Source organism: Heterodontus francisci, chromosome 1 (assembly GCF_036365525.1).
Source record: "Heterodontus francisci isolate sHetFra1 chromosome 1, sHetFra1.hap1, whole genome shotgun sequence".
Classification (NCBI taxonomy): Eukaryota; Metazoa; Chordata; class Chondrichthyes; order Heterodontiformes; family Heterodontidae; genus Heterodontus; species Heterodontus francisci.
Window position 1 is genome coordinate 215,868,990 of NC_090371.1, and position 21,967 is coordinate 215,890,956.

The 21,967-nt window shown below is 40.7% G+C and overlaps 1 protein-coding gene across 7 annotated transcripts in view; it reads right to left on the reverse strand.

Annotated features, from left to right (window-relative positions):
- hhip (hedgehog interacting protein) overlaps window positions 1-21,502 on the reverse strand; it is a 187,852-nt gene extending 166,350 nt beyond the window's left edge. For 5 of the 7 annotated variants that reach the window (XM_068041545.1, XM_068041558.1, XM_068041552.1 and 2 more), the window contains exons 1-3: window positions 20,130-20,747; window positions 12,011-12,206; window positions 6,799-6,955 (exon numbers count right to left, since the gene is read on the reverse strand). In XM_068041545.1, the coding sequence (XP_067897646.1) occupies window positions 6,799-6,955; window positions 12,011-12,206; window positions 20,130-20,396 (620 nt within the window). In that variant the 5' untranslated portion in view covers window positions 20,397-20,747. Of the gene's footprint in view, window positions 1-6,798; window positions 6,956-12,010; window positions 12,207-20,129; window positions 20,748-21,438 lie in introns of those variants that run through there. The other 2 variants (XM_068041527.1, XM_068041517.1) reach the window with 2 other exon arrangements.
- Between the last annotated feature and the right edge of the window lie 465 nt (window positions 21,503-21,967).

A 21,967-nucleotide genomic window follows, 5' to 3' on the forward strand; every position in this document is an offset into this window, starting at 1 on the left:
CATCCCCTGCCTGCTCTTCTTCTTAGTCTTACTGGCCTTATTTACTAGTTCCCCCTCATTTATTTCACTTGCTGTCCTACTGCTCTGGTTCCCACCCCCCTGCCACACTAGTTTAAACCCTCCCGAGTGACGCTAGCAAACCTCGCAGCCAGGATATTTGTGCCCCTCCAGTTTAGATGCAACCCGTCCTTCTTGTACAGGTCCATCTGTCCCTGAAGAGATCCCAATGGTCCAGATATCTGAAACCCTCCCTTCTACACCAGCTGTTCAGCCACGTGTTTAGCTGCACTATCTTCCTATTTTTAACCTCACTGGCACGTGGCACAGGGAGTAATCCCGAGATTACAACCCTAGAGGGTCTGTCTTTTAACTTTCTACCTAACTCCCTAAACTCCCCCTGCAGGACCTTGTCACTCTTCCTGCCTATGTCATTGGTATTCCTATTGTAAAGGAATTTCTTAAGAATGTGATATTCTAACCATTTGAAGAAATATAATGTTGGATATTGTATTATGTCTACATTACATGTTTGCAAAATGGATTCACCAGAGGTTTATATTTTAAAGATGTGATCAAAACAGAAAGGTACTATCAATTGGATGTTGGAAGAAAGATGTCTGAGACAAAACGGACATTGTTCCAAGGACATTATTGGTAATTTTCAGATTCCATACCCAGTAAATGTTAAATGAATATTTTCAGAGCTTCTTGCAAATGTAAGAGTAAACTTAAGCACAGTAATTAGACTATCATTTCAGAATGCATGAACCAGACAATTAAGAAAATTTGACGTATGTTTAAATGAAAATGAAAAGAAAAAATCCTGCAAATGCTTTAAATCTGAAACAAGAATAGAAAGTACTAAAAATAAACAGATCAATAAATAGTTATAAAAAGTCTTGTTAACACTAAAGGCTTGCACCCAAAACGCTAACTCGTCTTTCCTTTTTACAGGTAGTATCTAATTTTCTGTGTGCTTCCAACATTTTCTATTTTAGTTTAATGTATGTTGAACACTGTTAATTTATATTGGTGTAAAATATTGTGTTTCGGGATTGCAAAAAATTACCTTGAAGAACCAAAGTGGCAATTTGGTCAAAAAGCTCCAGATTGACTTGAAATTTTGCATCTTATGTCTCTAACCTTGTTGATTTATAACCACTCAATTCATATTTCTGGTGGGGTTGATTCTGACCACCCATTAGGAGCATTCTCAAAATCAGAAGGTATTCATTTGTGCCATATGATTAGAGAAAATTACACCTAAAACACTGAGTCAGCATAATTTAACTAATAAATAAAAAACAAAAAAATAAAATCAATCCTTAACTATCCTTGGCTTAAAGGGAGGAGGAAAGGCAGCTAATCATTAAGATGAGATAAGAGAGGGAGATCAAGAAGGGGTGGGGTTCACAATGTTGGTTAAAGAAACAATCACAGCTATGAAGAGGGGTGATAGGCTGGAAAGAGCATCAAATGAAGCCATATGGGTTTAACTGAAGAACAAAAAAAGGCCAATCACACTGCTGGGAGTATGCTTAAGATACCTGAACAGTCAGAAGGAGATCACACAGCAAATACATAGGCAAATTGCTGAGACATACAGTAACAATTGAGAAGTAATAGTAGAGAATTTCAAATGCCTTAATATTAACTGGGATAAAATCAGTATAAATAGATATAGAGGGTGCGGAATTCATAAAATACATTCAAGAAAAGTTTTTCAGCCAGTATGTAGTAATGCCAACAAGCGAAGGGGCAGTTCTGGACTTAGTTTTAGGGAATGAAGCTGGGCAGGTGGAAGGTGAAACAGTGTGAGAGTATTTTGGTGGTAGTGATCATAATTCAGTTAGATTTGATATAGTTATGGAAAAGGATACACATAGACCAAGAGTAAAAGCTCTCAATTGGGAAAAGGCCAATTATACTAAGCTGAACTGTAATTTAACAAATAAAAGCAAAATACTGCGGATGCTGGAAATCTGAAACAAAAACAAGAAATGCTGGATTCACTCAGCAGGTCTGGCAGCATCTGTGGAAAGAGAAGCAGAGTTAACGTTTCGGGTCGGGAGAAGAAGAAGGGTCACTGACCCTAAACGTTAACTCTGCTTCTCTTTCCACAGATGCTGCCAGACCTGCTGAGTGAATCCAGCATTTCTTGTTGTTGTAATTTAACAAAAGTGGATTGGAAACAGCTACCTGAAGCTAAATCAATGTCAGAGCACTAGGAGGCATTCAAGGAGGTGATAGTAAGGGTTCAGACACATATGTTCCCACAAAGTAAAAGGGTGGCACTCCTAAATCTAGCGTCTCTGGATATTAGGGAGTATGAAGGGTAGGATAAGGCAAAAAACAGAAGCGAACATTACATACCAAAGGCTAAATACTGCAAAAAAAGCCTGCAGGAGTTTAGAAAGTGCAGGAGTGAAATTAAAAATGAAAGCAGGAAAGCAAAGAGAAGGTAGGGAAAAATATTAGGAAGTAGAATCAAGGATTATCCAAAGATGTTTTATAAATACATAAAGAGCAAGATGATAACCAAGGAAAGAATAGGGCCTATTAGAGACCAAACTGTGTTTGGAGGCAGAAGATGAGGGGAGAATGCTAACTTTGTAGTTCAGGAGGAGTGTGTAAAATATTGGATGGGATAAACATACTGGGAGAGGAAATATTGAAGGGATTAGCATCTTTGAAATTCGATAAATTGCCAGACCGGGATGAAATGTATCCCAGGCCGCTAAGAGAAGCAAGGAAGGAAATAGCAGAGGCTCTGACCACCAATTTCTAATCCTCTCTGACTACATGACTGCCCCAGGATTGGAGGACTGCTAACGTTGTACCGTTGTTTAAAAAGGGAGAAAAGGACAGACCAAGTACTAGCAGGTATCTCAGCCTAATCTTGGTGGTGGGACAATTATTGGAAAAAAGCATCTGAAGGACAGTATAAACCGTCACTTAGAAAAGCACAGATTAATCAAGTCCGATCTCCAATGCGAGGCCTCCAATCTCCACCCAAACCCTTCAAATTTCCCAGATCCCAGCATCCTGGGAACACCACCACCTCCAAGCCACACACAATCCTTACTTGGAACTATATCACCATTCCTTCACCATTGCTGGGTCAAAAACCTGGAACTCCCTTCCTAACAGCATCATGGGTGTGCCTACACCACATGGACTGCAGCGGTTCAAGAAAGTGGCTCACCATCACATTCTCAAGGGCAATTAGGGATTGAAACAAATGTTGGCTTTGTCAATGATGATCATATCCCATAAAAGAATTTAAAAAGCTGCCTCTGGCCTCCAATCTCCCCCCAACCAGTCTTCCCTGGTTCCAGCCTTCGATCTTTCTCCCCACCCTGCCCAACACCCAACCTTCCCAATTGTCCCAGCATCAGACTATGATCTTCCTCCCTCCCTCCATCTACAGAGCCTGCACAAAACTCCTTCTTCTGCTTTTTTCTGACTTCAAAGCAGCCACTCTCATTTCCTCCCTGCCTCTGAGCTAACATCCAGACCTACTTGACCACAGCATGTGTTAGCACTGGTGTACGATTGTGTTACTGTTGTGCAAGATTGGTTTTGCTCCGGCACTGCACTATGCTCCCTCTGCACATTCTCAACTTTCTTCTCGACACCAACTGAATTATGAGCACCAACAAGACTGATCAACGTACCATTCTGTGCCACAACCCATCTATACATCACATGTGTGGTGTACAAGTGCATGGGCCACACTAATGTCCTTTTTAAAATCTCATAATAAACAAGAGTGATGTTTGAAAAATGCCCCAATCAGTGCTGCAGCTTTTGTATATAATACGTTCCACTGCACTCTCTCTCCACAGCAAATACAACATTGATATGATAATTCAATGATACCAAACACAGAACTTCATGATTAACTTCACTGGAGTTTTTAAAAAAGGTGTTCGGAGATGATGTCTGGTGAATTAAGTAATAAATGATTCACAGTTCCAATTAAAGTATTACTTTAATCATATATAGTAAGGGCTAAAAAATTACTGAACCGTTTATGCGTGATATGATTTTCCTTCCTTGCAACATTTAGCAATCTCTTATTTTCTGCCTTTTTCCTTTGTACTTCTTGGGGCACACAACTGTTCCTGGCTGAATCCTCTCTCCCTGGTCCCTCCCCGGTCCTGGTTGAATCCTTTCTCCCTGGTTCTGGCTGAATTCCATAAGAACATAAGGAATAGGAGCAGGAGTAGTCCATTTGGCCCCTTGAGTCTACTCCACCATTCAATACGATCATGGCTGATCTCCTGCCTCAAAGCCACTTTCCTGCCTGCTCCTCAAATCCCTTGATTCCCTGAGAGACCAAAATTCTGTCCATCTCAGCCTTAAATATACTTAATGGTGGAGCATCCATAACCCTCTGGGGTAGACAATTCCAAAGATTCATTACCCTTTAAGTGAAGACATTTCTCGTCTTATTCCTAAATGATCAACCACTTATCCTGAGACTGTACCCCCATGTTCTAGATTCCCTAACCAGGGGAAACAACCTCAGTGCTGACCATGTCAAGCCCCTTCAGAATTACCTCTCATTCCTCTAAACTCAAGAAAGTACAGGCCAATTTACTCAGCCTCTCATCATTTTCACAATCCTCTCATCCTAGGAAACCAATCTAGTGACTCTTTGCTGTACTGCCTCCAATGCAAGTATAACACATCACGTATAGCACAACACTCCAGATGTGGGGGGGTGGTGGGGAGGTGAGGGGGTGGTCATGCAGTTCAGGGGGAGGGGGTTCCCGGGGAGATGATGTGGTTTCCGGTGGGGGTCCTCCGTGGGGCAGATTGTCCGTGGAGGAGGGACCCCCACCCCCCACAAGCCCGCAGGGAGGTTGCCTTGTGTTACGAGGCGACCTCCCATTTGGGGGATGCCCCCACGCAGGTGGCAAGATCCCAGCGGCAGCGGTAAGTAGCCCTTAATTGGTCATTAATAAGCCATTTAAGGGCCTTGATTTGCCACTGGGCGGGAAGGCCATCGTTGGCCTATCCTTCTCCCAAGAAGATTGTTTGGCGATGGGAGAGGCGACGGGTCATCCACCCCCGCCACCTGTCACGATTGTCTGTGGCCCCACGTCTCCGGCCCCACCTCAGGGAGGCCCATAAAATTCAGCCCAATCTGTCCATATCTCTTTGCAACCACTTTGTGTTCTCTTCACAGCCTATTTCCCCACCTACCTTTGTATCGTCAGTGAACTTGGATACATTACACTAAGCATCTTCATGTAAGTCATTACTATAGATTGTAAATAGCTGAGGCCTCAGCACTGACCCTTGCGGCACTCCACTAGTTACAGCCTGCCAACTAGAAAATGCCCATCTATCCCTACTCTTTGCTTCCCGTCCGTTAACTAATCCTCCATGTATGCTAATATATTACCCCCGACTCCATGAGGCCTTAATCTTGCATATTATCCTTTTGTGCGGCACTTTATTGAATGCCTTTTGCAAATCCAAGTATACGACATTTTTTGGCTCCCCTTTATCTACCCTAATAGTTAACTCTGATAAATTTGTCAAACATTTCCCTTTTGTAAAACCATGCTGACTCTGTCTGATCATACTATCATTTTCTAAGTGCATTATTAAGACTTCCTTTACAATAGATTCCAGCATTTTCCTGATGACTATTATCAGGCTAACTGGCCTGCAGTTCACTTGTTTTCTCGCTCCCTCCTTTCTTAAATGGTGGTATTACATTTGCTAACTTCCAAACAGCTGGCATCATTCTAGAATCTAGGGAATTTTGGCAAATCATAACCAGTGCATCCATTATCTCTGCAGCTATCTCTTTTAGAACCTTAAGTTGTAGGCCATCAGGTCTTGGGGATTTGTCGGCTTTTAGTCCCTTAAGTTTCTCCAATTTTTTTTGCTGCCGGTGTTAATTATCTTAAGTTCCTCAATCTTATTAGCCACTCGGTTACTCTCTAGTTTTCATATGTAATTTGTATCTTCTACTGTAAAGACAGACACAAAATATTTGTTCAACATCTCTGCCATTTCCTCATTCCTCATGATAATTTCTCCTTCTCTGCCTTACTTTAGCTACTCTTTTTATGTACTTATAAAAGCTCTTACAATCTGTTTTTATATTCTTGGTTAGTTTATTCTCATTCTATTTTTTTTCCATTTTTATCAACTTATTGGTCACCCTTTGCTGGTTTCTGAAACTCTCCAAATCCTCAGGTTTACTACTATTTGCAACATTATAAGCCTCTTCTTTTAATCTAATACTATCCTAACTTACTTAGTAAGCCATGGATAGATCTTTCTCACTGAGTTTTTGTTTTAGATGGAATGTATTTTTGTTGTACATTTTGAATATTTCCCACTGTTTATTTACCTCTCTCCCTAGAGGGGGCAAGTATTTGGATCTCACTTTGCACCTTCTTTAACAACAACCAATTGTAGGAACTGATTGTATTAAGAATTGTGGGTGGGAAAACCACATCAACACACTGCATCACTAAACTTAAATGTAAAACTACAATAAGAGATCCTGCAGTTAAAGTATTTATTCCCATCTTTTTTTTTTAAATGAGTAAAAAAAGAATTGCAGTGGAACAAAATTCACTACAGGGAGAAGCTTACTTATGCTGGTAATAAACTTCAACAATGTTTTAAATTTTGTTTAACTTCTATGACAAGCAAACCATCTGGCAGCACAACAGTAGTGTAAGCTGACATGTAGTTGGTTCAGTGTCACGATTACAAAGGCTATTCAGTTTTTTTCTAAATCAAATAGCAGTTTTCTTATTGAACCTGTTGATCTGTTCCATTTTGTGATATTCATCCATCTGGTTTAAAGAGTTGGAACCTGGTCCTTGCACTTGTTTTCTGGGAGAGTCTGGAAAGCACATCCCATTGTCCTTTGCTGCATAAAGGTTGCAGAACTCATCTGAAGTGGTTTGGAATAGTCCTGGAAAACAGATGTTAAAACAAATTATTGGCATTCACACTATTAAATATGCTCGCATATGTAACAAGAATGACTGAAGTCAAAGCTTCCGCTTTAAAGAATCAAAGAAGAAATAGTATATTGCTTTGTTTTGAAAATGATACTTTTAAAAACAATTCTCATCTGTGTTATCTTGATATATACAGTGGGCAACTGCTAATGCTTTTAATGATGAATAACTGCCTAAAGTATTGGTAGTTATTTTATTTATTAAACTAAAATAAAATCAAGGCTTTTTTTAAAACATTTGAACAGAATACTATTCTTTTTCAGTGCATCAGTACCTGTGACAATGCATGACCTCAAACATACTAAAGCCATCAAAGAAAGTGTTATTTCATTTGGTGGTGATATGCATAGTTTTCTTAAACATAAAAGCAATTATTCCCACATTCTTTTGTCAACAAACTGCCATCACATGCATAGCCCCAGGATGGTCTCACAAAGACAAAGGAAACCAAGGAAATTTCATCTACAGTTTAAAATAGGAACAAATAGGAAACGTTAACAGGGTCATGGGTGTCAGTTTTTTTTTATTTTTCCGATTACATGACTCACTCTTAGATTAGTAGTATTCTTTAAACTGGATTAAAATAGTAGCATTATCATTGTTTCCAGCTCCTCGGTATTCATATTAAGGGAGATACAAAACATGACAAATCATTTATACACTGCACACAAAGGGCTGAATTTTGCGCAGGAGACGGGGCTCCCAGCACGGGGCCAAAAAGGCGGGAGAACCCTGCTTATGCATTTTTTTGGCCCCGTGGAGCGATCCTCCAGTCTTTTGGGGTCAAGGTTTTCAGAGGCGGGATTCCCGTCCCTTTAAAGACTTTAAAGGAATGGGGATCCCGCCTCCGAGAGCTGCCAGCCAATCACAGGGCCGGCAGCTCAGCGGTATCGGCAGCGCCAATGGGAGCAGTGGCCACTGCCACTGCTGCAGAGGCCTCAGACCCAGGCCTAGCGGTGGAACCCCAGAACACAAGTAGGTGAGGCGGGGTCGCTGGAGCCAGTCCAGAAGGCCGCGGCAAGGGGGTGTGGTCGCTCGGTCCAGGGGGAGGGGGGTCTTGGGGGGTACAGTTGTTCCTGCGGGGGGGGGGGAGCCGCCTCTTTGGGCCACAAATTGCCCACGAAAGAGGGACCCCCCCCAAGCCTGCAGGAAGGGTGCCTCGTTTTACACGGCATCTTTCCCGCACAGCGGAGGCCATCACCTCGCCACTGGTAAGATCCCAGTGGCGGCGGGAAGAAGCCCTTAATTGGCCATTAATAGGACACTTAAGGGTCTCAATTGGCCTCTGGGCTGGACAGCCGACATTGGCCTATCTCGCCCCCAGGAAGACAGAAACCAGGAATCCGAGCATCGGGTTCCATGGCAGGCGATTCTGCTCTGATTCTCCGGTCCCCTGCACCACAAAACCCGTCTTACGGATGAGCACAACATCTGGCCCAAAATGTGACAAATGCATAAAATCTAACTCCTTCTCTATCTATTTTGACTGTTGTGTGTTGTGATTATCGGGATGAGACAAAATAGAGTGAACAATTCTAATGTGTTATAAAACACTGATATGTCGTAAACAGGAGATAGGAGCGATACCAGATTTATCTTTCAAGAGAAGAGTATCTCATAACTCATTAGCAACAAAGGCATGAGTGAGTTACAAAGGTCTTTGGTATGATTTAAACAACATTTACATTTTGCCCTATCTATCCAATTTGTCTCTTGATTTTAAATTTCTCAGAATGTATATTACTTCACAACTGAAGTGGAAGGTAGGCAACTGACTATCAGACCTCTTTCACTGCGTCTATTTCCTCATTCCTTGTGGCTTTTTTTTGGTGTGTTCATTGATGCCATGAACAATTGCATACTGTGCGGAGATTCGCAGACACAAACCCTCTTCCTACTCTGCATGGAAAGCACAGGGGAGCGCCAGCAAGCTTGTCATTCTACCATTCTTCAAATGGACAGTTTTCAATTCATTGCAAAGACTAATTCTTCAGAGGATTGTAAGTCAAAAAGGTACATTTTCCTCTTCACTATTTTAGCAAAAAAGTGCATGCAGGTGTAACACAATGCTCCATACTTTATACTCATGTCTAAATTTTCTTTAAGAACAGCAGGGGGTAAATATACCCAAGTCTGATATTGTAAAAGTATGGGACACTGGCCTGGATTTTATCCTGGAGACGGGGATCTCGACGTCCAGAAAAAGTGACGTTGAGAATCCTGTGTCGCCTCTTCTGTGGGAGGCCCGCCGAATCTAGTGCCAATTAGGAATTTAAGTGGACAGCGACGGGCCTTCCATGGGATTAAGGACCCTGGCAACGGAGGTTCCATCCTCGAGAGCTGCTAGCCAATCAAAGCTGCTCTTTCACTGAGCAGTGTCTCTGCAGAGGCGGGGGATGCTGCCAGTTGAGCACCCACCCCTGGCCTAGGAGCGACGCTGGACCCAGGCAATAGGTAGGTCAGGTGGGGAGGGGTCTCACAGGGTGGGGTTCAAGTGGGAGGTGAGTGTCTCTCAGCGGGCCACCCCAGGCACTTGGTACCTTTTAACGAGGGACCCATCCCGCACCACCCCCACTCCGGAGTCAGAAACCAGCCCACGTGGGTTTTCGTGCTATGCTTCCCGAGCGGTGACAAGGCTAATTGCGGCATGGCAGGATGAGGCCCTTAATTGCGCATTAATTGCCCAGTTAAGGGCCTCAATTGGCGGTGGGGTGGGAAGGCCATTCACAAGCCTTCCCACTCTGGACTTAATTTTGGCGGAGGTGGTGTGGGAAGGTGGTTGGGGTTCCCCCCCCCCCCCCCCACCCCGCCACCATCCCACCCGATTTTATGTGCTCTCTGCCTCCAAACCCACCGTGGGGGAGCATAAAATTCCTCCTACTGTGTAACTCTCTTTCTACAGTGAAGATATTAATATTAATATTAATCTCAGATTGAAAACACTGATTTGTACTGTTTTCAATATTTTATTTTACCTGCCCTCTTTTTAATTCTTTTGTTTGCTTAGATCCCAATGCTCTCTCTTTGTTGCTCAATACACCATCCCCTAGCAGACGGAATAGGACAAGCCATTCCTGAATCCAGGAAGTTAACAACAATAACACACATGCGTTTGCCCTCCACTTGCCTCTCCCTCCCCAGAATCCTACCTGAGCCTGGGAATTTATCATATGAAGAATTGCCATTGAGAACTCTTTGTATGGAGAATAACAAGAGAAACCATATCTTACCACTTTGTGGTCAAGTACATCATTGTGTTAATACAGTAAACCACCAGGCCACCCACTACTGTAGCATCTTACTTACATATTATCAACCTGAAGATTCTGTTAATTGGCTGTATGTTGTAAACAATATTTGACTGTGGTGTATAAATGTATGACAAACTGTAATTATTCTCATCAGTGATTTCAATACTATTGTAATAATGATGAAAAAAATTCTAAAAAAATCCAAATGAATAGCAAAGCTTCAACAACAAATCTTCAGAGTAATGTACTGCATACTTTTAACATATGTAATTGCATAACACTTTATATGTTTTTGTGAAGTCAAATAACTTGTTTGAAATTAAAGAATGTGTATCCACAAATTTAGTAATACAGAAAACATTCACTTTCATGCTTAAAAGATCAAAAAACCTTCATTTTTGGAATGATTTTCTTTGATTTCATTAGCTCCTGTTGCCTATTTCTCTGGAAGCTTAATTCTAATTGGATACTTTAAACAAATACAATTAGGGTGCTTGTCAATGACCACTCTGTCAACAAAATTTGTTTTCTATCTTTGGTATCAAAACAAAAGCTTTCAATTAGCACCGACCTCTGCAATAGCAAGCGGTGCCACATGCTGATTGTAAGCATCTGTCTAACATAGGAAAATCATCTAGCTTGGCTGAAAAACAGGCTGCTAGTTCGCTTATGCACACCCCTGAGCCCCATCCATGTCCCAGTGCTAAAGTTATGCTTTCATCTGGTTATCTGCCAAGACAACCTGGGTGGTCACCCAAAGCACTTGACATCTTGATGCACTTCAGCAGTTTTACATATACACAAACTTTGTAGAAAAATAAATTTGTCATTCGTCACCACATATGTTGATCTGGGGAGAAAGGTTCCTGTGGCACCAGCTCCTGTGCTGCTCAAGTCACTCCAATTAACTCTTTTGCTCAGTTCAACTGCAATTTTTAAAAAGTTAAGCAGTAAGTCCCAAAAAAAAGGACAAGGTCACCAGGGTCAGGGATTAGTTAATTTTTTGAGTGGGAAAAGCGCACAAAAATTCCCCAATGCATTATTGTTTGTGCATAATATCCACCAAAATCTAATCTGTTATGACTGCCTAGCAAGCAGACTTGGAAAATGTAATCCCCGCCCCCTTTCAGTCTGCAGGGAATGTGATAAAGAGTAAGAACCAGCTGTATGCAGGGAGCTGTAGAAAAAAAATCAGTAGTTTGTAGTTAAAATAATAATATTTTCATTTTCCAGGAAACTTTGGAAAATCTGTGAAACCACACAAAAGGAAATGAAGAGCACTCCGTTAGAAGTTTGTCTTTTTAAAAAGCAAAAGTCCTGTGCTGAATTTAAATGCAAAATATTAAAAATATAAACCTTGCAGAAAAATCATTCATCTCCATGGCAGAATGAGATGCAGAATGAAATACCATGTATCTGGTATCGTATATTTATCGTAGAATTAAAAGAAATCAGTTCAGATATTACTGTATTATTAAAGCTGCTTTTAATTGTGAAAAGGGACACAGTGGGGCGGCAGCAGCCATTTCTGAATGTTACTACAACTCCAACAAGGTGGGAGCAGCATCTGCCAGCAGTACTGAAGTAATGACTTTTCAGTAAGCATTCGTTTTGGTTAATGGTGTCCCTTTCATTGCACACCAGAGGACCATGGCTCTGCTATAGATACCCCACACTAATTCATTATGTATCAAAAAAGGATAAGGATTTATATGATTCCAGGGGTTCATTCATATGTCTTGTTGCCTTTATTACCTGCTACGTGGCTTCTGCAGCCAAAGTAGAGCTGTTTGCAATAATCTCTGCACAACATGGGAAAAGCTAGCTCATTGTCTGATGCTCCTTCTCGGTCAGGTAAGTGAAATAAATTCTGTGCATGTGGTGAGCATTGGGCACACTTGATTTCCTCCAGCAACTTTGCACATTCTGTGTTGTTTGTAACAGAAAATATCTGAAAATCAAACAGCAGAAAGAAGTAAGCAAGAGCAAACTGAATTTAAAAAAAAATAACACTCAGACTTGGAGAGAATATCTATCTTCAATAGGATCTTTACTGTACCTTCTTGCTTTTCAGAATACAGGTGAAATAGAATTTTTCCTTATTTTAAATCTAGTGATTCAACTAATAGTAAATATCTTCTAGATTCCAGAATGTATTTGATGTTTCTTTTCTTCCACATACTGGAATAGGAGTTGAATAAAAGTTTTAAGGGACAAACTACAAAGCATCAACATGAAAAATTCCAAATGTCACAGCACATTAGAAAAGCTTGAGTCAGGCCACAACAATATGTATGTTTTCCATTATGTTACGATCCTACCCCAAAACCCCCCACTGTAGGAATTCTCGGTGGGAGTTCTGCTGATGCCCTCTTGGTCTGCAATGTTCTGAAGTACGGTTATAAAACTAAAAAGAAATAATAATGCTCATAAAATACATCATTTAGCTCCATATGATTATAAATTTCCTCAAGTAACTTTCAATGGGAAAATATTTACTACAGCTATATTAAATTATGGTGGGAGTGTTGGCAGATTCCATGTTTTTGTTTATAAATATACTGAAATTGCTAAAACCACTTAATAACCTTCTTTTCCTGGATGCCCGATGATCCTAATTTTCCATCTTTGTAAAATAATTTACGCTGTTTTCTCCTTGACTTTGTTGTACATGCTACTAATTTATAGTTAGCACAGTTAGATTAAACTGTGTACTAAGACTGTAAAACAATTTAGCGCTTATACCATTTATTATGAACTGAGCAGCAGTGGCCAGTCTATGAAAAGAGATTTTATCCCCCACATGCTCATATTTTCAGTTTGTTTATACTGATATAAGAAAAAGTGTCACTTTCCTTTCTTTCACAATCTAAAACGGCACAATGTTAGTCCAAACCTGTCCTATTTAAAGTTCCATTTGGAAGAAATTCCAGCATTACAACTAGCATAGAGAGTAAACTGCAGCCAAACACCCTGGACATTATTCTTAATAAGATTTTCTAAATGAAAATGCTTCTTTTTAAAAAAAACCAACTTATTTCAATCATTACCTAAATGTCTGAAGCTAAATTTACAATTCAAATATTGCTTTAGGCATAATGACTTACATACATTGAAATAAAACAAAATGATTCAAATCCTGCTTGCCAGCTGTCAACTAGCATGCTCCTCTCCTGGCCATCACAGACCCTAATTTCACTATTAAGGTATTTTTACAGAGATGCTCACTGCTGAAGATTCTAATCACGACAATCATTTTTACTATTTCTGGAATGTGTTTTTGGTCACATATAAACCAAACAATAGATTAGGCAATAGGATTATATAAATTATCTGAAATGAAATACAGTATTTTCTCTATGTTTATTTCATGCTGTTTCCACACAGTGGGACCTTCACATCTAGCTCTGTGTGAGGTCTGCAGGGTTCATACCCATGAAGAGATAGATAGAGCCATCATTATAACACACCCCCGATGTTCTCTCCCACTGGAAACAATGGGAGTGCACACAGGGCAATACAAGCATGCAGTGACTGGCCCTTTGCATCTGCTGCATGCGTAGTAGAACTAGCTACCATTGTCTTCAATGAGAGAAAGTACAGATAGATCATGTGATGTAAAAGAAAGCATGCATCTCAAATTTTTAAAAAATGCATAAAACTAAAGTTTGATTTTTTGCACTTATTAACCTAAGAATTTGAAAGCAGACAATGAAGAAAACCATGGATCAGTGCAGAGTTTCTGTCCTGAAAACGTTTCATTTATGCTACTCACTTCATTTGCCCTAGGGTCTACAAAACAATCTCAGTCCTGAAACTGCATACCATGTATTTATACCGTCTGTTCACCCTCACTCATGCTATTATTGCCTTATGAGGAAGGCACCTGCACCAGTGTTTTTCTGTTGAAAGGGGTGGAGCTTTGACAATTGAAGCTTATAACATGATTATTTTTATTTAATTAGTTAATCTGTTGTGAAACTGCTCACAGATTTATGGTTACATTCACTGATCCCATGGTCTCAGTGGGAAGTTATGCTCAAAAGTAGCATGGATCAGAGAATCAGCACCACAGCCTCATCTCTGACCCACATTTCCTTCTAATGCAGCTACCCACTGGGAGTATAGCATTGGTGAATCTTCCTTTATATAACTATCTCCTTACTGCTGCTACTGGGAAGTATTCAACATATTGTGATTGGAAGTTCTGCAATCTGATTGGCTGAACTGACTCCACAATATGACAAAACTATTCCACACATTTGCAAATATTTTAGTAATATAGATTTTATGCTTTTATTTTACTTTCACAGGTTGTGTACTTTCTATTTCAGCAGCCACTCCATGATCAACATAGGAAGCACTCTTCTGGAACACCTATATAGCAATCCTGGTTGAGGACAAGTAAAATGCTGTAACTGTATCGAGTGGATTTTGGCAACAGGCCTGAAACCTGCATCTAGTTTGGAAAATCAGTGGTTCAGTTGCTAAATTACTGACTGAAAAAAAAGACAAAGTTAAATTTCTAAAAAAAAAATTCCAAAGTTGAGAGTTGGACATTATCTCCGTCCTTTATATCGTCCCCTACACAAGATCTTATCTTTGAAAACAATGGGAATTTTACAAGCCAGATGATGCATTGCACCAATTGAAACTGTAAGCATTTACGTAACATCTATTAAGGACATCGTAACATCTATTAACACCATTTTGAATGCAATGTCAATTTTCTCTTTTCACATAACGGCTTGAGCAAGAATGGAAAACTATGTTCCTAACTGCTTTAGTTAAGTAGGCAGCTCATGGTCATCTGGTTAGGAGCCTGATGCTGCAAACACAAAGCTACCAGGCTGCAAAGAAAACTGAGTCTTACACTGTGGAATTTTTCCAGCAGGAGTCATTTTTAAATTTTTCTTTGAGATCATGTTCTTCCTTTTGCCTTTGAAAAGTATAAAAGACAAAGTGGTATGGAAGGACTTGTTTTGTTGCACTGTGTATGCCCTTATTTTCAATGCGGGATGTAAGCATGCACAAGTCATGCCTAGCCAGTGATAAATTAATGGCAATAATATAATAAGCAACTTGCAAATAAATTAGCTAAAATTTACTTTAAAAGCTGCAATTACAAGTAATACATCAGCTTTACCTGGAAGGTTCCTTAAAGGTATATGAGTTCCTTAAAGGTATATGCGTTTTCAAAGGACACACAGCATTAAAACAATTAAAGTTTTGAGTATTCCTTTTATGCAAGAACTGGTTTAAAAAAAAGTACAGAAGTGTTGCCATAGCCCTCCCTGAGCATAACAGCAGCGGCTGGGTCCTGGCCTAGCTGAAACCCCTTGCGTGTCATCAATACCTTTGTTATACTGATTTTGTTTCAAAAGAAACTCAAATTTGAAAGCATGCTTAGAACTCTGAATTTAGCTGAGCTGCCCATTCGTAATGTATATTGTACTTGGGAGAGAAGAGATTGATGCCGTGGCCCTCCGATGCCACCATTATTTTGGCACATGAATTCATCAGTTGCTATATGTGATTTCAGTTTCCAAGACGTGGGTAGTTTTTACGGCAGACAATCTCTGATTGAGATGCTTATCTTTTCAATGACAAGGTAATGAAGATTTGTCCAGTCAGCTCTTCCACTGGTTATTTGACAAGCACTGTTTTTACGCTGCTATTAATGTACTTTCTCTGCTAAACCTCCCACCTGACTCCCCAAAAATGGATATTTTCTTGTTAGAAAAATGAATCTTCTAAAGCCCTTGCAGAGATAGACAGAAACATTACTATTTGTGTCCTCAATAATTATGCAGCTTGCCAACTACATTGAGGAACAACAACCTTGCCACACAGCGTTGTCCCTAATCCTGCTGACACTATGCAGATTGAAAGAAATAAAATATTAGATGAGGTAAATGAGGAAGTGGTGACTATGTGACCAAGGCTTTTAAAAGCCTGTTGACTGTAGGAGGAAGAAGGCAAGGAGGTTAAGGGCCTGGGAAAGAAAAAGCACAGTAGGACCATACCAACTAAACATCTCCTGGCACAAAACCTACCCCAAAAGCAGAAGGCTTTTTTTAAAATGTCAGGGCCAATTTCGAGAGTAGAGTCAGTACAGTTTACTTGTGGTACAAAAAATGGCAAGTGCAAATTCAGAACCCATTCAAGTCTCCAACTGCCAAAAAAGCTGATCACATACTGCTATTCAGTTAATGGGTTGCACTCTTCCTTATGTTGATGACAAATTATGCAAAGCACAGTGATTTGAATTTTAGGTTAGCAGGATAAAAAAGTGCAATTCATTGAACATATTTATTCTGTGTCTTTTTAGTTTGACTAAGTAACTTAAAAGTTTCAGATTACTACCAAATGACAAAATGAATCTGAACTATGTAGGTTCTACGGTCAACCTTTGACCTGTTTAATGTATGAGATTGTGCACTGCAGACTATTAATCTGATGCTGTTTAGCACTGATGTCCAGCATTAAGGTTATGCGGTTGTATAAAGTTCAATTACTGAAGATTTTCAATTTCATCAAAGCTACGAGAAACCAATAATATTTGCATACCGCAGTCTGTTTTGTACAGTATAGACAAGTATCAGTTTTAAGGCTGTTTAATTCTTTGTTTTCTCCCCAGTATATTTAAGAGTACTGAGTCGGTACAATATCACTTGGCTGGTGCATAGATAGTTCAGATAATCACAGGGATAGGTTTGAGCTTACTTATTGCCAGTGGATGTGATTTGATGATATCACAGTGGAAAGCACGATTGGGGCTTCTATCTAACACAAGGCTATTCCGATGTGTTGTCAATGGGAATGATTCCGATTCCCCAAGATTAGATTAGATTAGATTAGAGATACAGCACTGAAACAGGCCCTTCGGCCCACCGAGTCTGTGCCGAACATCAACCACCCATTTATACTAATCTTACACTAATCCCATATTCCTACCAAACATCCCCACCTGTCCCTATATTTCCCTACCACCTACCTATACTAGTGACAATTTATAATGGCCAATTTACCTATCAACCTGCAAGTCTTTTGGCTTGTGGGAGGAAACCGGAGCACCCGGAGAAAACCCACGCAGACACAGGGAGAACTTGCAAACTCCACACAGGCAGTACCCGGAATCGAACCCGGGTCCCTGGAGCTGTGAGGCTGCGGTGCTAACCACTGCGCCACTGTGCCGCCCCCGGTATGAATCATGAAGGAAAGGAAAGTCTTCGTTAGGGTAACAGGGAAGCAAATGAGATTAGTGCTAATGCTGTAGCTGGAAACATTTTTAGGGTGAGAGATGGAAACTGAACAGTTACAGAGGCATAGTTAGAGCTTCTAATTGTACAGAATTAAGTAATGGGAGGGTTTCTCCCACAGAGGATGTGGTGAAGTATGTGTACCACAGATGGGAACTTAAGAGTGCATTTGGGTATGTCCGAGTTAATTACATGTTTGCATTATGTGCCCAGGTGGTACACAATCATAGCAACACATACATTCAAATTGATTGTAAGGGAGGACACAATTCGGGTATAAAGTACATTCAGTGTATTTTCTTCATACATATTTCCTCATGAAACCCAGTAGCATGAAATTCGAGTCTAGAACGAACCTCTAGTTTGCTCGAAACTCAAATCCCACACCTCAGTTCAGTAAGGTTTGCCAGTACTTGGGCAGGCCATTAGATGGAGCACCACATAAAATCTGTTGTAGAGGAAATACTGAAATTCTCTGGCTCTTTTCAACTCCCCCCTGCAGTACCATCACTCAAGTTTGGAAACCGCAGAATTGTGTCAATGTGGTCACAGGGAAGACTACTGCCCCAAGCCTATCCCACCCACCTGGCTGTGAGATGGTTTAAAGTAGAGAATATCCTGTGGAGAAAAATAAAGGAAAAAGAAAACTTTTTTGAACTAGGAAATGGAATGATGATGGATCCAGTAGTTTTAATGTGCAGGCAAGCAGAGCAATTTACCATTTTTATTATTTTATGTATGTTTTTTACTAAATGCACTTTTCATCTGAACATTAAGTACAAGTATCAGAGCTCTGAAATGTCATCAACAGCTCAGTTTTTGTAGGAGAAATTTAACACAGTCTATGAAACACTTTTGAGTACCCAAACTACATCCTACCTATATATAATGATCTGTTATTCTTGCACTCAACGAACCAGAAATCTGACAAAGCCAATTCAACAAAAATTTGTTTGATTCCTTGAAGCACCCTACTTGTCACACACTTGTTTTTTCTGGTTGCTAAATAAATGATTGCAAAGTTTAAATCTAAAAAAATAAAACTTTGTTTTCTCCAGTAATGAGTCTCACTTCCTTTTTTTGTTATTAAGTGTAACAGATGAAACCATCGAGTTGCATGTGATTAAACATAACACATTGAAAGCTACCAAAAATTCAAATATTATCGTAACATGCTTCGGAATGATTAGTGTTGCTATTGGCTAATGTAAAACATGTGTGCAGTCCTTCTTTCATCTCAAAATCACACAAAATAGAAGTAAGACTTAATAATTTGGTCCCTTCACAGTGCCAGCTTTAACACTGGATGAGTTTGTTGCTAAGTCACATTAGTATAACAAAGGCTGTTGTTAGTGAAATAGCAAGAGCAAACAGATTAGTGTGAGGGGAACACACTTGAAAACAATCCCTTGGACAAACTTGGCTCTGAAATCATCCAATGTAGAAAGAGTACGAAGCTGTAACTCAGCCAGGCTAAATTTTCTAAGAAGCTCTTCCTTGATTAGCCATGTGTTCAGGGAACACATTATCCAAAACACTTGAAACGTATTTGGGATAAAAAGTTGCTGAAAAGTACACCAAGAGGCATAATTATTCCCAGAAATAATCAAACAACAGTTTTGGATTTTTTAAAATATGTATTAAGTATTGCTGGGAAAAGTTCAGCTCTAGTATCAACTCTGTTTACTCACTTACACCTACAACTACTAATCCCGATTATTTCCATCCGAAAAACCAAATCATTTGCCCTCTCTGAAACATTGACGCATATGGTGGAAATAAAAAAGCGAATCTACAGCTGAAAACCTGCAGTACGGCGTTCTCACTCATTTGGGAATAGAAATAGTGGGACAAATGCTCACTCAAAAGGCACGAACATTTGGACAGAGCTTGGACTGAAGGAGAATGATGTTCTCCAGTTTCATGCATTAGTGAACCAACTAACAAACACAATGGTGTTGTTGTTATTCTTTTGCCATAAGCAACAGGACTCTGTGTGTGGGCAGCAGTTTAGTGGGGAGGAGGATAAGTCGACCCCTTTTTGTCCTATTGATTTTTTTCTATTTGCATGACTTGAGCAAATTAAATGATGCAATATGGCTTTTTGTTACAAAACAAAGTGAAAGATACCACCCAGACGCATATGTTGATTCGTAGAAGCTGTTTACATGAGAATAGAGTGAAATCTACCGTGAACCTAGCATAAAAATTCGATTCAGTCTGGGTATTTCTTATTATGTTGAGGCCAACAACGCTAAAACACGAGTTTTGAAGCGTCCCTCATCAGACCTTGACAACTACAGCGCTGCAACTGCGGAGTTTTTAACGCTAGAACAACACCTGAATGTGACAAATACATTTTCTAACTTTAACCCGTCAACACGATTATGATTGGAGTCTCCTCCTCAACCCCCAGAAAAGTTTTAACCCGCGCAAAAAATCTAACCCTGTTACACACAGTCCTTACTATAAGGTGATTGATAACTATGGTAACTGAAGTGGCTGGTCTGTGCTCCATATGATGAACACATCGTTTACAGCCGTTCATGTTGCATTCAGAGTGTCTCCTGCGTTCTAGTGCATTTTATTCAACGCTAAGCGTGAAAATTTACCTTGGGATCAACGAACTGCTGGAAGTGCCTGTTCCTGGGGCAGCAGGACAACCGGCTGTAGAGTTTGTGACAGATATACCCACTGGCGTCCAGTGCCAACAGTCTTCTGTCCCTCTTCCTCAAGCGGCGCGGCGCACTCCCATCCAGGCACCTTCTCACCGGAGAGTTCTCACTCCTTTCACGCGACTTCGCTTCGCTGTCAAGAAAGTTGGCGGCCACCGCCAGCACCAGGACAAACTTTAACGACACTGTCGCGTTCAGCTTCATCCTCCAATATTGATATATATTTTATATTCTCTCCTTTTTCCTTTGCTTCGCTTAAAAACAACTCATAACTTCTGAAAGCACAAATTTAGTTTCTTTTAAAAAAAAGTGCCATAAAATGTATTTATATATATATATATATAGACACACACCAAGTTTTTTTTTGCAATTGTTATCTGTATGTATGGAAGAGCAGAGTATGAAGTGCACACTGGTTGAGGCAGCAGCTGCTTGGTCCTGCGAGCTGCCGGGTGTGAGGAGCAGCAGCAGCAGGCGCTCGCGTTCAGCCTGGTGCACTGTTTGCTCCGGATGGATGTTAGCAGGTAGGTGAGTGAGTGAGTGAGTGAGTGGCGGGCTCGCTCTCTCCCCACATGATGTCTCTCATCACCCTCCCGCCCCCCCCCCTTCCCCACACACACACACACACCAAACAATCGCGTGCACGCGCCCGGCGACGTCATCGCCGAGAAGCCAGCGGTGTTGGGTGCGCGCGGCGCGTGGGGGGTGGGGGAGGCGCGCGCCCTCCCTCCCGCCCGCCCGGGAGACAGCCGGCTGCTCCTGCGGCTGCAAAGTGTGCGAGAGCAAACCGGAGAAGCACTTACAAATTTAACAAGTGTAGCACAGGAATGTTGCCGCAGGATTTTTCACCTGCCCCCGATTTGGTTAAAGGATAAACAATCCATAAGCTTCTTTTGACACAATTGTTGAGGTTTTTCCCCTTGTATTTCTCAGATTTCCTATGAGGCTGTTTGCAACTTTTGCTAATTGAGGGAAGTTGCACCGCGATCGCTGAGTGTTTTCCTTGCTGTGTTATAATGTTAGCAGTGTTCTGTGTCTACCTAGAGATGCCTTTTCTGTTTCGTGAGAGTACATTCAGTTTAGCAGCTTATCCTATGAAACGACTCCTGATGAATTTAACAACTTATCGTTCTTACAGCACGGTGTTCGAAGCTAGATGTGTATTTTTAAAAATATAAATGTATATAATAGAGATAGAAAGAGGAGGAGCCGTGAGACAAAATTTACAGCGCAGTAGTGCACTGACCTGTGTACTGAATTGTAGTGGGACGACGATTGGGATCTAGATACCATTCCGGGGACTGTCGTCGTGTGCCCATGTGTTAGGTAAGTAATGAAAGTTGGGGAAGTTGAAATTAATTATTAAGCACAAACCGCAATGACAGGCGGGCTGGTTCCAGTAAACGTAAGTGTGAAATACTTTTTTTATCTCGCAGTGCGGTCCTTTTCTGAAGTGTGGCGCTCTCCCAATGAAAAAGGGCATTGTCACATTTATAAGATAAACAAACTGATGCAGTTCAATGTACAGCTTTATCAACCGCAAAGATTTTCCTGAAAATTTACACCATTGTAACGGTGCAGCTCCTGTATGTGCCATGTTTCAAATGAGACAATGAATTGACGTCCTTTCTGCCCAGTCAGGTTGGTGTAAAAGATCGTATGGCACTATTTTGAAGTGAGGAGTGGAGTCAACCCTGGTGTTCTGGTCAAGTTACGGTGCAAAAACTTTCGAGCTGAAGGTACAGGAAAACAAAATAATGCTATAAGCCGTGGGA